Source organism: Corythoichthys intestinalis, chromosome 11, assembly GCF_030265065.1.
Source record: "Corythoichthys intestinalis isolate RoL2023-P3 chromosome 11, ASM3026506v1, whole genome shotgun sequence".
In the NCBI taxonomy this organism is placed as follows: Eukaryota; Metazoa; Chordata; class Actinopteri; order Syngnathiformes; family Syngnathidae; genus Corythoichthys; species Corythoichthys intestinalis.
Window position 1 is genome coordinate 39,903,725 of NC_080405.1, and position 17,281 is coordinate 39,921,005.

General features: G+C 38.4%; 1 protein-coding gene across 5 annotated transcripts in view; it reads right to left on the reverse strand.

Moving 5' to 3' along the window:
* Positions 1–4,249: 4,249 nt before the first annotated feature.
* Positions 4,250–17,281, reverse strand: part of gria3b (glutamate receptor, ionotropic, AMPA 3b) — a 226,308-nt gene continuing 213,276 nt past the window's right edge. The window contains exons 14-16 of one of the 5 annotated variants that reach the window (XM_057850056.1): positions 10,672–10,786; positions 9,299–9,546; positions 4,250–5,800 (exon numbers count right to left, since the gene is read on the reverse strand). In XM_057850056.1, the coding sequence (XP_057706039.1) occupies positions 9,301–9,546; positions 10,672–10,786 (361 nt within the window). In that variant the 3' untranslated portion in view covers positions 4,250–5,800; positions 9,299–9,300. Of the gene's footprint in view, positions 5,801–9,298; positions 10,787–17,281 lie in introns of those variants that run through there. The other 4 variants (XM_057850055.1, XR_009064807.1, XM_057850057.1 and 1 more) reach the window with 4 other exon arrangements.

Consider the following 17,281-nt stretch of genomic DNA (forward strand, 5'->3'; position numbering starts at 1 on the left):
AAAAATAGCTGAATAGTTGGAAGGAAACGGAACAAGTGACCGGGAATCTGATTTATATATTGTGTTCCTTGAGGAGAACATGACTGGAGTGATTGCAGTACGTTGAAAATTGAAGGAATTAGCAGAGCTAAAACTTGTTTTCTTGTGATGCTAATCAAAGTATGTAACCTTTCAACCACTGAACTTTCCTGTCTCACACTTTCTATAACTATTCCCTGCCCACAATGGCTTGCCCCTATTGCATCAGCTGTCCTATCGTACAAGACATGCAAAAAGTGAATGATTAGTCGTCATCTGGTAGTCGAAAACAAGCTTTTCATTATGTGTTTACTCTCTTCTCTTGTGTGTCGCGTTCTTCAAATCGCTGTCTGGATTCTGTTCTGTCCTGTTTTGTTGCTTCAACTGCTAAGGCACTTACAGCTTTGATTGGAGAGTTAACCTATTGCAGAGAATACTCTCATCCAATAAAGGCACTGATCTTTTTTCAGGTTTGGTGTGTTTGGTGCTTGTGCATTGACAAAATGGATCCATGCATATAGGAATTTATTTCAACACAACGACCAACGACTAGTGAAATCACATGGACTTTGCAGGTATTTTTCCCAAAAGGCACATTTTTACTGTGAAGGGGCTGGTGACTGACTAAATATGCGCTACAACGCGCTCAGCTTTTGTTCAGACTTGGATTCTTAACACTGGTCACGATGTGGTTTGCTTTTCAGTCATTCGCACAGCTATACAGTCCTTTGAACAAGTGTGGAAGCTGTGCTTCTCCAAATTTGAGAGTATTTTGTTCCACTGCAGCAAAACAAGACGGGCCATTGGCCATACCTGTCAACCCGAGGCCGTTGCCAACCTTACAAATAGTCACGTATGCCCTTACAAATTGGTGACTAATCTTACGTCGTATATAGTGTGCAATATGAAACAAAAAACTCAATTTTTAAAATAATATGAATTCATTGGACCAGGTTATATGTTACAATATTACCAATGAATGAACAATCAATATCTTCAGCTACATAATGATTACTAAAATTTAACAGTGACTTTTGTTATAATTTGTATGTATCACTTTGGGCAATTTCTATCACATCTTTTGATGGCTGCACTTCATGGCACTTCAGCTCGACTCAGTTTGACTTGATGGTAGTTCGTGAGTGTGTCCAATTATAAATTAAAAAGGTCAATTAATGAAATTAACTTACCGATGGAATCTTTGAGTCAGGGAATATTTCTTTTGCTAATTCTGAGACGTGATCAGCAATAGTTGCGGGCAAATTGTGTTCGGTAACAAATTGGCAGAATACAATCTCGCTTTTGTCACTTTTCATTCTGCAGACTTCATCTTTATGACCAGTGTTGTTAATCTTACTTAAAAAAAAAAAATAATAATAATTACAGTTACAATGACTTCTCTCTCCGTGTCTCTGACTTTTCTCGCGTCATTCAACCAACGTAACGCATAGTAACACACTGTCTCGTTGCCGAAATGGTGACGAAATCCGAACGGAGAACAAAAAACGTGTTCGGTAACAAATTGGCAGAATACAATCTCCGCTATTGTCACTTTTCATTCTGCAGACTTCCTCTTTATGACCAGTGTTGTTAATCTTACTTTTAAAAAAATAATTACAGTTACAAATGACTTCTCCCAAAAAGTTATTGAGTTAGTAACTCTGTTATGAATGTAGTTATATATGCATGTGATATCTAGGCGTAGATTGTAGTCTGTCGGCTACAGTCAGGAAATATTGGCGCCACCTAGCCTACCATCGCGTTTGCTGCAGCATCACAACGAACAATTCTCTTTCCGTGTCTCTGACTTTTCTCGCGTCATTCAACCAACGTAACGCATAGTGACGCACACTGTCTCGTTGCCGAAACGGTGACAAAATCCGAACGGAGAAAAAAAAACGTAATGCACGAAAAAAGTACAGATTTTGAACGTACTGCGTACACATTTAAAAATTAGTGCTCACTTGTAAGAATTACGCTGAAAACGTACAACTTGACAGGTATGCCATTGACTAAAGGTTGAGTTTAAGGGAGTCCATGAGCAATGTGTGGGGCTTCTTTTTATGATGATTGTATGCTCTAACCGAGGCTGAATCCCTTTTTGATTGACAAGGAAATGAGCAAATCCGTAATCTTTTCGTATTAACATCCGCGGGAGGCATTTTTCAATTTTCATTCCGTTGTTCTAAGTCATAATCATCCTAGTGACACTTGCTTTGTTAAAAACAACTAGCAAAAAAAAAAAAAAGTCAAGCTTATTACTGTTGATTTTTTTTTCTATTGCGGCTACATTGGGGCAAATAAGTATTTAGTCAACCACCAATTGTGCAAGTTCTCCTACTTGAAAAGATTAGAGAGGCCTGTAACTGTCAACATGGGTAAACCTCATCTATGAAAGACAGAATGTGGAAAAAAAGAAAATCAGAGTGGAAAATAAGTATTTGGTCACCTACAAACAAGCAAGATTTCTGGCTGTCAAAGAGGTCTAACTTCTTCTAACGAGGCTTCACTCGTTACCTGTATTAATGGCACCTGTTTTAACTCATTATCGGTATAAAAGACCCCTGTCCACAACCTCAGTCAGTCACACTCCAAACTCCACTATGGCCAAGACCAAAGAGCTGTCGAAGGACACCAGAGACAAAATTGTAGACCTGCACCAGGCTGGGTAGACTGAATCTGCAATAGGTAAAACACTTGGTGTAAAGAAATCAACTGTTGGAACAATTATTAGAAAATGGAAGACATACAAGAGCACTGATAATCTCTCTCGATCTGGGGCTCCATGCAAGATCTCATCCCGTGGCGTCAAAACGATAACAAGAACGGTGAGCAAAAATCCCAGAACCACACGGGGGGACCTAGTGAATGACCTACAGAGAGCTGGGACCACAGTAACAAAGGCTACTATCAGTAACACGATGCGCCGCCAGGGACTCAAATCCTGCACTGCCAGACGTGTCCGCCTGCTGAAGCCAGTACACGTCCAGGCCTGTCTGCGGTTTGCTAGAGAACATTTGGATGATCCAGAAGAGGACTGGGAGAATGTGTTATGGTCAGATGAAAACAAAATATAACTTTTTGGTAGAAACACAGGTTCTCCTGTTTGGAGGAGAAGGAATACTGAATTGCATCCGAAGAACACCATACACACTGTGAACCATAGGGGTGGATACATGTTTTGGGGCTGTTTTTCTGCAAAGGCACCAAGACGACTGCTCTGTGTAGAGAAAAGAATGAATGAGGCCCTGTATTGAAAGATGTTGCGTGAAAATCTCCTTCCGTCAGCAAGGGCATTGAAGATGAGACGTGGCTGGGTCTTTCAGCATGACAATGATCCCAAACACACAGCCAGGGCAACAAAGGAGTGGCTTCGTAAGAAGCATTTCAAGGTCCTGGAATGGCCTAGTCAGTCTTCAGATCTCAACCCCATAGAAAATCTGTGGCGGTAGTTGAAAGTCTGTGTTGCCCAACGACCGCCCCAAAACATCACTGCTCTAGAGGAGATCTGCATGGAGGAATGGGCCAAAATACCAGCAGTACTGTGTGAAAAGCTTGTGAAGACTTACAGAAAACGTTTGGCCTCCGTTATTGCCAACAAAGGGTACATAACAAAGTATTGAGATGACCTTTTGATATTGACCAAATACTTACTTTCCAGCATGATTTGCAAATACATTCATTAAAAATCAAACAATGTGATTTTCAGGTTTTTTTTCCACATACTGTCTCTCATGGTTGAAAGTTTACCCATGTTGACAATTACAGGCCTCTCTAATATTTTCAAGTGGGAGAACGTGCACAATTAGTGGTTGACTAAATACTTATTTGCCCCACTGTACTTGTGTTTGGAGACTTGACTTCTGGCACTCTAGTTTCTTTCTCTACCAAACAGCTGGTGCGCTGAGCCCCCCTTATTGAAAGACAAGCATCCACCTCTGAAACCATAGCATGTTGCCAGCGGCAAAGATGACCTTTTGACACACCTGGTCTACATAATGGTTGATTTTGCGACACTTTTGATTTGGAGGATGGGTGTCTCAATTGTTGGTAGACAGTGTGCTCTGACTTTGGAGATAAATGCTGAATAGGTTTGTCCTTGGTTCATGCAAGGAAGTAGATGAATAGGCTAAGTGGTAGCAGCCTTAATACCTACTGCATGTGCTGAATTCATAATATAAGCAACAATAGCAGTCCAATTGTAAATAGGCAGTGGTATGATACAGATTTACCTCTAAAGTTTGCGAATCCATGTACCAAATTAGAATGGCTGGCTGCACTTTGATGAAGACATATTATTTAATCACATGGACACGCACACCAAAACCTTTCTGTACATTTTATTTACAAAATGTATTAAAATTCTCTGTACAGCGCCTCTCTAATGAGGTTCAGTAAATTATTCATGCATCTCTTGCTCTTTTGTACCCACTACAACACCTGGTGATCTCCCAAAGGGTGAGCCTAACCAAAAAGAAGAGTGGAACTCATTTACAAAAAAAGTAAAATAAAAAATAGAAACAGTTCTTGAGATCTAATCTAAAGTCATTTTGTGAGTTGTAGGGCTCATCAAGCATCACATGCATTTATTTTTTGTTTAAAAAACAGGAAAATCGTTCATCATGTATTATAAATAGTTCGTATTTATCTAAATGTACACATTTCAACATTTGTCTTCACATTATTTTATTTTTTTTTTAACATATAAAACTATTTTCCCACAGCTTCAGGTAATTTAAGTATCTTCCTAAAAACCCTATGGAATCACAGCCTTTTTGGGAAAGTAATTATTACAGCAATATGGACATGTGCTAAGCTTGCAGACCCGCCCCAATGCAACCTTTAATTCATTTTTAATCAATTTAATTAGTTTACAGTGTGAAATCACCAAACAATGCAATGCTCTTGACAGGAAACCAAAATGAAAAGCACAGCTCATTTTAAAATGTGAAGAAAATGGTAAGATAGTCCACATAGTACAGTTTGAAAGCCATTACTGGTATGTCTTTGTAAGATTAAGCAGTTCATCTACAATTGAATTAGCCTCTATTGTTTTGGTTGTACTTCCATCATAGAGAATGTGGAGGTCTTTCGGGAGATGAGCAAACTTAGGACAATATTTTACACACTCAGTCATACGCGCACACGCACACTTGGCAGTATTGGAAGTGGAGTGTGTCGGCAGCACCAAGGAGTACATACAACACACTCTGAATTGCTTTGAATGGCATTTCATGAAAACGAATCAATTAAGAGAGGGAGTGGCAAGGTTAGTATAAAAGCTAATTGTGTAATAGTCAGTGTCTGGCTGGCACTGACAAGATAGAAAGAACACATTTGAATACATATAACTAGTGAAAACCTGGCAGCAGGAGAATGAGGCATAATCTGCTTTTACAAGAAACCAATTAGACCCTCGTCTTTTGGCACTTCCTAATGTGCTTAGGGTTGCAAAATGATGGCTTTATTTCTCTCACATCACATGTATTCAATATGTACTGTATATACTGTATAATTCTACCCCACTGATCCTCAATTCTTCTCTTTTGTGTGAGTTTCAAGCAAAAAGCAATATCATTGAGAATGCGTTGCATTGATTGGACTTTCCATAAGGCACTGAGAGGAGGGAAATCGTCTCTTCCCATGACCAGTCCAGTCGTGTCGTCATTGCAGATTATTACACCAGTGTCCGACCCAAAAGGATTTGGCTCAATTTTCGTAATCCTTGTCCTTTCAGAGATACTTAATCACATTTGTACGGGACGATGGAAACATTTTAAACCTGTGTCAGGATACAAAGCAAAAGCAAACATGAACATGAATGACTTTGTATGATTGTCAGATGATCTTTTATATAAATCACAGTGAGCAAACACGAACAGGGGAGCTCCTAGGTTCCTAAAATATTCACTTGTGCAAACAAGATGGATCAAATTTCTTGTGTATGCTAATTTATTATCTTTGTGTGATACAGATCTTACATGAACAAGATATAATTAATACGCAGAATTTTGGGGGCCCTCGGCACTGTTTGCAATTACAATTAATCCAAAAAAAAGAAAGTGAAGAGCTGTCTGTTATCCAATAATCAGCACACATTTACTTCTTATCTCAATGGGCTTCATTATGCTTTAGTTGCCCAATCTCAATTCTTGATCAAATAAAACATTATGTGAATATTTAGACTGAAAAGCAGCTATCATTCTAAAGGCTCAAGTAGTCTCTTGATAGTTCACTGCGTGCAATGCGAATGAGGATGGGGGTAAAAACAATATTTACAGGGCTTTGGTGTACATTCATGTTTGACTGGACAAAACACATGTAAACAAGCTAATTAAAAGCTAAACTAACACTTGAAACTGTGTATTTAACAGTGTTTACCACAGTTTGTGCAGTGGGATGATTGATTTATGTCTAGTAGTTTCATGGGAGGCCAGACTGTGCTATCTACAGAGTCTCTTTGGGAGCAGTTAATCATTAATACTTAAACTTAAATTTCTATTAAGTGGAGTATAGTAATTTTTATAGTGAAGGTTTGGAAAATTTGGAGAATGGGACTCCCTGTATTTCCTAAGTTGGCTGTCTTTAACTGTTTAAAAATGCGATAGAGGAATGTACAAGTATAAAATACCTCTTAATGTAGGAATTTTATTGTAAAATGCCAAAGTTGGGGAATGTGTTAATTGTTGGAATATTGGGAAAACAATGTTTTGGACATACAGTGAAGACAATAAGTATTTGAACACCCTGGTATTTTGCAAGTTCTCCCACTTAGAAGTCATGGAGGAGTCTGAATCATCGTAGGTGCATGTCCAATGTGAGAGATAATCTCAAAAGAAAAATCCAGAAATCACAATGTATGATTTTATTAAGAACTTATTTGTACGATACAGTTGCAAATACGTATTTGAACACCTGTCCATTAGCTAGAATTCTGACCCTGAAAGACCTGTTAGTCTGCCTAATAAAAGTCCACTCTTCATGTATTATCCTGAATCAGATGGACTTGTTAGAGGTCGATAGCAGCACAAAGACACCTGTCCATCCCATACAATCAGTAAGACTCAAACTTGTAACATGGTCAAGACCAAAGAGCTGCCCATAGACACCAAAGACAAATTTGTTCACCTCCACAAGGCTGGAAAGAGCTACGGAGCAATTGCCAAGCAGCTTGGTGAAAAAAGGTCCACTGTTGGCGCAATCATTGGAAAATGAAAGAAGCTAAACATGACGGTCAATCTCAATCGGAGTGGAGCCCCATGTAAGATACCACCTTGTGGGGTCTTAGTGATCATAAGAAATGTAATGAATCAGCCCAGACCAGAACTACACGAGAGGAGTTGGTCAATGACCTGAAAAGAGCTGGGACCACCGTTTCCAAGGTTACTGTTGGTAATACACTGGATGTCATGGTTTCAAATCTTGCATGACACGGAAGTTTTCCCTGCTTAAACCAACACATGTCAAGGCCCGTCTTAAGTTTTCTTATGACCATTTGGAAGATGCAGAGGAGTCATGGTAGCAACTTGTAACATGGTCAAGGCCATAGAGCTGTCCAAAGACACCAGGGACAAAATTGTTCACCTCCACAAGGCTGGAAAGGGCTACGGAGCAATTGCCTAGCAGCTTGGTGAAAAAAGGTCCGCTGTTGGAGCAATCATTTGAAAATGGAAGAAGCTAAACATGAGTGTAAATCTCAATTGGAGTTGATCCGCATTTAAGATATCACCTGGTGGGTTCTCAAAGATCCTAAGAAAGGTGATATATCAGCCCAGAACTACAGGACAACAGTTGGTCAATGACCTGAAAAGAGCTGGGACCAACGTTTCCACGTTACTGTTGGCAATGCACTTAAGACGTCATAGTTTGAAATCATGCATGGCACGGAAGGTTCCCCTGCTTAAACCAGCACATGCCAAGGCCTGTCTTAAGTTCCTATGACCATTTTGATGATGCAGAGGAGTCATGGGAGCAAGTTTTGCGGTCAGACGATAGTAAAATAGAACTTTTTGGTCATAATTCCACTAACCGTGTTTGGAGGAAGAAGAATGATGAGTGCTATCTCAAGAACACCATCCCTACTGTGAAGCATGGGAGTGGTAGCAACATGCTTTGGGGGTGTTTTTCTGCGCATGACGAGTGCAGAGTATTAAAGAGAGGATGACTGGGGGCCTGTTTTGTGAGATTTTGGGAAACAACCTCCTTCCTTCAGTCAGAACATTGAAGATGGGTCGTGGCTGGGTCTTCCAACATGACCATGACCCAAAGCACACAGCCTGGAAAAGCATAACAAGGTTTGAGCATGGTCTAGCTGGTCTCCAGACCTAAACCCAATAGAAAACCTTTAGAGGGGGCTCAAACTCCGTGTTTCTCAGCGACAGCCCAGAAACCTGACTGATGGGTGGGCCAAGATCCCTCCTGCAGTGTGTGCAAACCTGGTGAAAAATTACAGAAAACGTTTGACCTCTGTAATTGCAAACAAAGGCTCCTGTAACAAATATTAACATTCGTTTTCCCGGGTGTTCAAATACTTATTTGCAGCTGTATCACACAAATATATCGATTAAAAAAAAAAATCATATAGTGTGATTTCTGGATTTCTCTTTTTAGATTATCTCTTTCACAGTGGACATGCACCTACGATTAATATTTCAGACCCCTCCATGATTTCTAAGTGGGAGAACTTGTAAAATAGCAGGGTGTTCAAATACTCATTTTCTCCACTGTACAGGGCAAAGAAGGTTACTTTTTGTTTTGAATGTATCAATGTTGTCAATGATTTGTCTGGATAATGGGTACTTCTGGGAAAACTAGGGTGTTAATGTTGGAATGTCTGATAAATAGGTTTGAGTCACCTATTGTAATTTTTATGTGATTTCATAATTCAGCTGTGCAGTGGGCGCAACGATATACGTAGTTAAAAGAGAAAAAAGGATATTTTGCCTATTTACACTTTTGAAAAACAACAGGCAAGTATGCCACCCTTATCCTGTAATGTAAATTATTCACTCAATTTATGTTCCAGAATTTGAGTTGTTTGCTCGCCATTGCATCCCCAAGGCTCCATGTTACAAGTCATAAGCAACGGCTATGCGATTTATATCTAAGTAAGCTTTTGTGTTGGAATTCTTCCGACATGACATCTGAAAACAACTCCATAAACAGCAGTAGCACAGAACTACATATTCTACGAATGAATAATTTAGTCAAACAGATATGAAAGGAAGCAAAATGATGCAACACTCAAGTGGATAGAGGACATTAAGGAGAGGTGACGTACCTCTAAATCTTAACACTCTCTGTTCCGTATACATTGTAGCCTTCTCTGTATGTGGCAAAGTTCTGGGTGTTGGTTGGGGGAGTTGGCTTAAAATTGTGAGCACTCTTTGCCAATTTCAGCCGTTTTGTTTCTTGCCGTGACTTATAACAGAACTCTATGAGGGCCACCATCATGGCAAGCCCCAGCCCTCCAACCAGAATATAGAAGACTCCAGCCACATTGCTTAGGCTGAGAGCGCTTGTCTTGTCCTGCGGGAAAGTGAACAACACAGTTAAGCATTTCGGAGTGGAGCGAATGCAGCAGAACAAAATTCAGCCTGGCCAATAAACCTGAACTGGTAAACCTAGAGCAACTGTAAATAGTTTTTTAATACTAACAGCTACAAGTAACTACCCTAGAAACTTTGCTAGTCTTTACAGATATATTTTCCTTAAAGTTAAAAACATCAATTTCAGACCCTTAGACAAAAAAACTGACTATTGAAGTTATATCTGATGGTTAATGCTTCCTTTCTTTACATTTACATTCTAGCGCTACTCTTGACTATGTCAGGAAGCTGGTCAGCATCGCTTCGGTCGACAGCTCTAACCATCCCTGTCTCCTTAGCGACATGTACGTATAACTCTTATGGCAACATTGTCATACAGTACAGTCAGAGATGATCAAATCAAACCATTTTGCTGCTGCTTACTTACCGAACTTATTCATTAAAAATTTGTTCATCAGAGTTTTACTATTTGCAGTTTAACCCCTTGAGCGTGGGCGGATTAGGCGGCTCTGTAACAATCTATAAACAGTATCTCAGAGGGTTAAGTTGTGAGTGTGTTACATTCCCTGACTTCTTGTGGCATGAGTTAAATCGTACGCCTAAGTTGCATTTGTCAAAGTTATTAAATTTTGAGAGGCTTTGGCTGTTCTTCACACCACAGGAGGCCAACAAATCTAAAAGACACAGCTCTTTTGCAAAGTAGTAATAACGCAAATAAATCAAATTTTCATTAACAGTTTGGCAAATAGAAACGGCAGCAAAATGGTTAAAGTGTCATGAAGTGAGAATGAACATAAGTAGCATTTCTCAACAACTGCTGTGAATCAGTTGAAATTGTCAGGCATTTCCCCACTGGATTATCATTACAGATTCTTTCAATAGGTTCATATGGTGTACAAAATGTCATATGGGAAATGAATTAGGGGAAGGAGTGCCTTGTACAGCCACAAACCATGTTACGGTTGGTGGTAGGTCAAAAGAAATGAATTATGTGCAGCGTATTAACACAATGTGAGCTACTAATGTTTGGATAGGTTTGTTTTGCATATGAACAGTACGTCAAAATGCAATTTGGAATCAGTACAAAAGACCTGCAGCGACTGACCTTACTTCCAGAGTCCTTGGTTCCACATTCACCCTTATCGTACCACCATTTGTTTTTCAGCTTGTCTAAGATGCCTTGTTCACTGAGTTTCAATACTGCAAGGTTTACAGGAGTTCTTCACGTGGGAAATAACATAAATAACATTATAATATGTTATTTTATGTTATTCAACTTGTTTTCTACTTACATATTTTACAAAGCGATAAAGCAGGGTTCCTGGCCACGGCAACATGTCAGAGAGCAGGCATTCTACCTATCACCTTTATAAACCCTTACCTACAGAGCCAGGACCTACCCATATCGCTTCGAGTAATCGGCAGACGCTGTTACCATGGCGACGAGCAGGTACTTAAAGTACGATCAGCCAGTCTGTACTTGGGTGATTTGGGGGGCAGGAGATGCATTTAAAAGAACCTCCGAACAGCGTTCAACAAGATCAGTTCAAAAGGAGCTTTGTCTTAACAAAGAAGAATAATTGTATCTTTAAACAGACATTGTGCACATTTCTATAATTTGTAATGCTTGAGAATTGTCCGTGTCAAACAGTGAGCTTCTTTCTCCTCCGCATATGAGGAAAACAAAACGCAAGTCATCGGGTATTATCGATTGAGTCTGTCAAAACCAATTTCCATGCTGTTGGAGAACGAATGAATCCATGCATGGTTTGGTGTCAAGTGGAATGGATGTGAATAGAAAAGTAAATAATTTCCCTCTGGAGACTGATACAGTATATTAACCATTACTTTTATTAAAACAAAAGAGAAAGCATTAAATAATGGTCAGATTTGTCTGAAATGTACAAATTTAATTTTAATTATAGTTTAACAGCTCTCTTTGTTTGTACACTCACCAGCCACAGTAAGATCTCCACCCTGAACCGCTCACACGATTAGATACTGAGTTAGGAACTTCATCCACTATTTTATTTTGCCTCACAGCCTAAAAACCGAAAACCTCGCAGCCCTCTTTGGCGTATGGACACTTCCTAGCTTACATTCTGTGGTCACCACCAAGCACAAAAGACCGTGGGGCTTAACTGACGTCACATTTGTTCCAAAATGTCAGCGTCTATGAGCTGTGTCATTTTGTGTGTTTAAACATTATAGTACAAACGCATAGTATTAACATCAAAGTTCGAAGAAATTCATTATATGCATATTTAGATTTCTGGAGCGCAACACTTTCTTGCATGAAGGTGATTTATACTAAATCTGGTCTTTCCCTAAAATACATTGTTGTAGAATCGTATTGGGAGATTAGCAAAATCAGGTAACAGGGACTCGAGTGCAAAAATGTGAGCCAAATATAAGTGTTGTTGCCAAAATTATGACTTTTATGGATACTTTTGACCACCAAAACCAACACAAATAATTTATAACTTGAAATTCGAATGTTGAAAGTTACATACAAACAGAGCGGGAAATTTTCAGTTAGACATCACAGGCAGTGTTGTTAATCTTACTTTAAAAAAGCAATTAATTGCAGTTACAAATTACTTCTCCCAAAAAGTAATTGAGTTAGTAGCACAGTTACCTGAATGTAACAGTAATTAGTTACTTGGCAAAGTAACTGGTGTTCCTTTCATGTATTTTACCCCCCCCCCAAAAAAAAAAAAAAAAAAAAACATAGTAACCTTTGCTATGTTTTGAAGTCATTTAATGTTGTGTAAGTTGTTAAAATTGCTCCTGTTATTGCATTAGTTCACTTCCGTCTACTTTCGACATGTGAAAGTTTAAAATCTGTTTCATCATTTAAAGATAGATTCAAGTCAAGATTTTGCCGATTTAGGAGTATTTTAGATAAAAAATTACTTAGGTTCACTAGGAAGGTTCTCTACAACAGAGCCTTCCTGACAAGTCTACTGCTTTAAGATGGCGGCTGTTTACTAACGCTGGCGAGTCTATCATTTCACATCTAGTTCTCCATACTTGTGCTAACCCCGCCATGTCTGTCATTTCGCATCTAGTTCTATATACATGGGATATCTACCGTAGCATTATGTTGGCATAGTTTGTCGGATATCGGCTACAGTTATTATTGGAGCCACCTAGCATCGCATTTGCAACGGCGTCACTACTCCTTTCCCTCCTCCCCACTCTCGCTCTGCTCTCTCATCTCCATGAGTCCGTGTCTCTCAGACTTTTCCCGCATCATTCAACCAACGTAGTAACACATAGTAATGCACACCTTTACATATTCAGTAACGGTAAAGGTGTTGACAAGATGAGAAAAGTAATTAGATTACTCACTACTGAAACAAATAACGCCGTTATTTGATGACCCCTCCCCCCCCAACATATTTCCAAGGTGGATAAGAGTTTTTAATGACACTCTACCAGAACTCTATCAGAAAGGGGCATACAGTGGTACCTCGACATACGACACGATACGATCATTCGACACAAGATCTTTTCGACATCCGACAGAAAATTTGACTCGCCATTTGTTTCTACATCCGACGAGATGTTTGATATATGCTTGATATACGACGATTTATGACAGCGCCGCACTTTCTTTGTTTTCCTGCAAGACGGACGCATGGCGTATTTTCTTGTGAAAGAAATCAACATTGGTTCTAAGAATGTCATTGCAGGTGGTGAAAAAAGGAAAAAGATGGGGCTTACCATTGAAATGAAGATGGAAATGATAGAAAAATATGAGCGTGGTGCTCGCATCCGTGAAGTGGCTCGACAACACGCTCGTAGAATGTCTACGATCTCAACGGTACTACTCCGACCTCAGTTCGCCAGTCTTTATAAGTTAAGGTGACAATTATTATTGTGGTAACATCGCCAAAAAAATCCCCAGCTTCGTGAGGTTTTTAATCATTTATTTCAGAACTTGTGCAACACAACATGCCTACTGTCCGTTGCAGCTGAACAAAGTGAAAGTAAAAAGTCCCTCTTTCACGAGTCAAGTCAAGTCAGCCACGTTCAGGTACACCACGCGAAACACATCCGCCACATTAGAACGCGATTCGTTACATTATTACAGGTATTATTATTATTATTTAGGGCTGTCAAACGATTAAAATTTTAAATCGAGTTAATCACAGCTTAAAAATTAATTAATCGTAATTAATCGCAGTTCAAACCAGCTATAAAATATGCCATATTTTTCTGTAAATTATTGTTGGAATGGAAAGATAAGACACAAGACGGAAATATACATTCAACATACTGTACATAAGAACTGTATTTGTTTATTATAACAATAAATCAACAAAATGGCATTAACATTAACATTCTGTGAAAGCGATCCATGGATAGAAAGACTTGTAATTCTTAAAAGATAAATGTTAGTACAAGTTATAGAAATTTTATATTAAACCCCTCTTAATGTTTTCGTTTTAAGAAAATTTGTAAAATTCTCAATCAAAAAATATAGTAGGTCTCCATTGTTGATGTCAATAATTACACAATTCTCATGGTCATAAAATCAGTCGCACCCAAGCGCCAGCAGAGGGCGACAAAACTCCAAAAAACACAAGTAACAAGTGCACATGACCCTGTGCTGTCATTTCAATCTGTTTGAGCGGGGCATGTGCGTTAATTGCGTCAAATATTTTAACGCGATTAATTTAAAAAATTAATTACCGCCCGTTAACGCGATAATTTTGACAGCCCTAGTTTATTATAACAATAAATCAACAAGATGGCATTAACATTCTGTTAAAGTGATCCATGGATAGAAAGACTTGTAATTCTTAAAAGATAAATTTTAGGACAAGTTATAGAAATTTTATATTAAAACCCCTCGTAATGTTTTCGTTTTAATAAAATTCGTAAAATTTTTAATCAAAAAATAAACTAGTAGCTCGCCATTGTTGGTGTCAATAATTACACAATGCTCATGGTGCTGTAACCCATAAAATCAGTCGCACCCAAGAGCCAGCAGAGGGCGACAAAACACCAAAAAACACAAATAACAAGTGGACATGACACTGTGCTGTCATTTTCATCTGTCTGAGCGGGGCATGTGCGTTAATTGCGTCAAATATTTTAACGTGACATATGCCTATGGTCTTGAAATATTTGTTTGATGTATACGCCTGTGACAGTGGGGAAATGTGTTTTTTTGGGGGGGGGTTCTTTTTCTGTTGGGAGGGGGGGGGGGAGTCATTTATGGATCTTCCTGTAATTTTTGTTCTTTGTCAAATCGGCAAATCTGAATAAATACATTCCAACTCAAATATTTTAACGTGATTAATTTTTAAAAATTCATTACGGCCTGTTAACGCGATAATTTTGACAGCCCTATTATTATTACTATTATATTGTTATTGTAAATGTTATTAATAAGTTATTTGTTTTGCTCTGTATAATTGCTATTTGCAATAATACCAGCAGCATTTATTAACGATTCAGTGTAAGTTTTTGGGCTCTGGAACGAAAATAATTGAATTATAATGTATTCTTATGGGAAAATCCTGCTCAAAATATCACCATTTGTACTTACAAACAAGGTCCTGGAACGAATTAACTTCGTATGTAGTGGTACCACTGTACTTTGTGGGAAAGAAATATACACATAATTTTGTCCTTGCTCAGTGCAATACTGCTAATAATAAAAGAAAACAAATAGCACTTTTAGTGAGTTCTGAAGGCAAATCAACATCTGCCTCACTGGTGCCCTCAGTGCATAGTCGACTTTTCTCTAAAATAAATTAGCCACACTATCAGTCGTTGAGGACATACATCATCCAGATGCAATATGGCTGACTCAGCAATGTGTCGAAAATAATAACAAAAGAATAGTGTATGCTAAATAACTTCCTCTTTGCTTTCATCACCACATAAGAACAGAGCAAAGTTGCGCTATCACTTGTACTACATAAAGTTACAATTCTACTTACTATTGCATTAATATACAGTATGCAATAGAACCAAATTAATATCTGCAGTGCAGTGTATTGTCAAAATGACATTTTTATCCATACACACAAGTAAGGGTCATACGTGGTTCCGCTCTATCTTTCGGTGAACCATGGAAAGCAAATGGATAGGAAGTATAAAATAATGTGCATCGATAAATGAGTGACTTACAATAACTACCCCCTGAAGGAACAATGTCCCCTGAGCAATTCGAGGCAGTGCATAATGCAAAGGGAGAAGAATAGACCACTGTATGCCTCAAAGACACGCCTGTGAAATAGTTTCTGATGACCTGAGCATCGTTTTGGCTTGCGGAGACATTGATTAACAATGCAATTACCCCATAACATGCTCTGTGTCTGAAACTCAATCCACGTTACGCTGTATTGTGCTGAAGGGCAAGAAAGAAGTGTGTGTATAAAATTGTGTGTGTGACGTCTGTTGAAAGTGCAAGCTGTAAGAATGATGCAAGCACTGCACTGTTTGGAAGTGTGCGCTCCGGGCCACACTTAATCGGGCCTCTCTGATGACTCCTGAAGACGCTAAACAATCTGGCAAACAAATACAGAGCACATACCTGAGCATTATAAAAACTCGACAATGGCATGATGGCTCCTGAGTATGCTTTCAGTAATAAAATAACGGCACTTAATGAGTTTAGCGACATAGCAGCAATGCAAATAGTGCAAAACTCAAGAGGGAACCTTAGGAGGACAATATTTAATCTATCCCTTGTGCAGACTAATAGTGCTGCTTGGGTACTCATTATGCATATTTGCAGCCATACGAAAGCTTCTTTTCATGATTATCTATTCAAGAATTCTTCCATTTATCTTTTCGTCACCTTTTCCACATCTATTGTTTCAGTAGCATTATCTGAAAGAAACAACCTATTAACACAATGTTATGCAGCCGAGTCATAACGGGTGCCTGCTCTGTGCAAACTGTCAATGGAAGGTAAGTAATACTTTTAATAGTGAGCAACGATTCTTTACAGTGGTGTAAAGAATAACGTTTGGTCCTATAATAGACTGCAATGGGTAATGTAGTGATTCTTGCTGTGCCATTATAGTCCAACTCTAGTTAAACGAGCAAACTGATTAACAAACATCATTAAAAAAAAGGAGGGAAAAAAATCTTTGGTTGATGAACTATTTAGTTTATGACAGCTTCCATGCACAACACTCACTTATTTTTCTTTTATGTTTAGGATTGTTATTATTATTGCTTAGTTACTTATTCATGTATTTGTGTATGATATTTTTATCTAGACTGTGTTTTTTAAGCCTTTTCTTTGTCTTGACTTGACTAATATATTTATATGTAAATACATATACAGTATAATGGAATTAAGATACAGGACAAAATCCTGCACTGATATCATGCAACATCACTCCTTGATTTAAGTGTAAAATAAACTAATTAAACTTTAGGCATAGGACTGAACACAATTAAACATATACACATGATTTCTGATAGGTCATGTTTTCTTTTTTTCATTTTCCATAGTTTAAACTATTGTGGTAGAGTCCGTCCCAGCAAACTATGGGAAAGTATAATTTTTTTTTTTTCTAATTGAATTCGATTTTAAATGCATTATTGACATATTTTTCAATTCATATTTTATCATGCCATGATTAATTAGAAATTCTTGTTCGAATAATATTTAGGGTTGCAGCTATCGATTATTTTAGTAGTCGATTATCAGCTAGTTAGTTCGAATAATCGAGTAATCG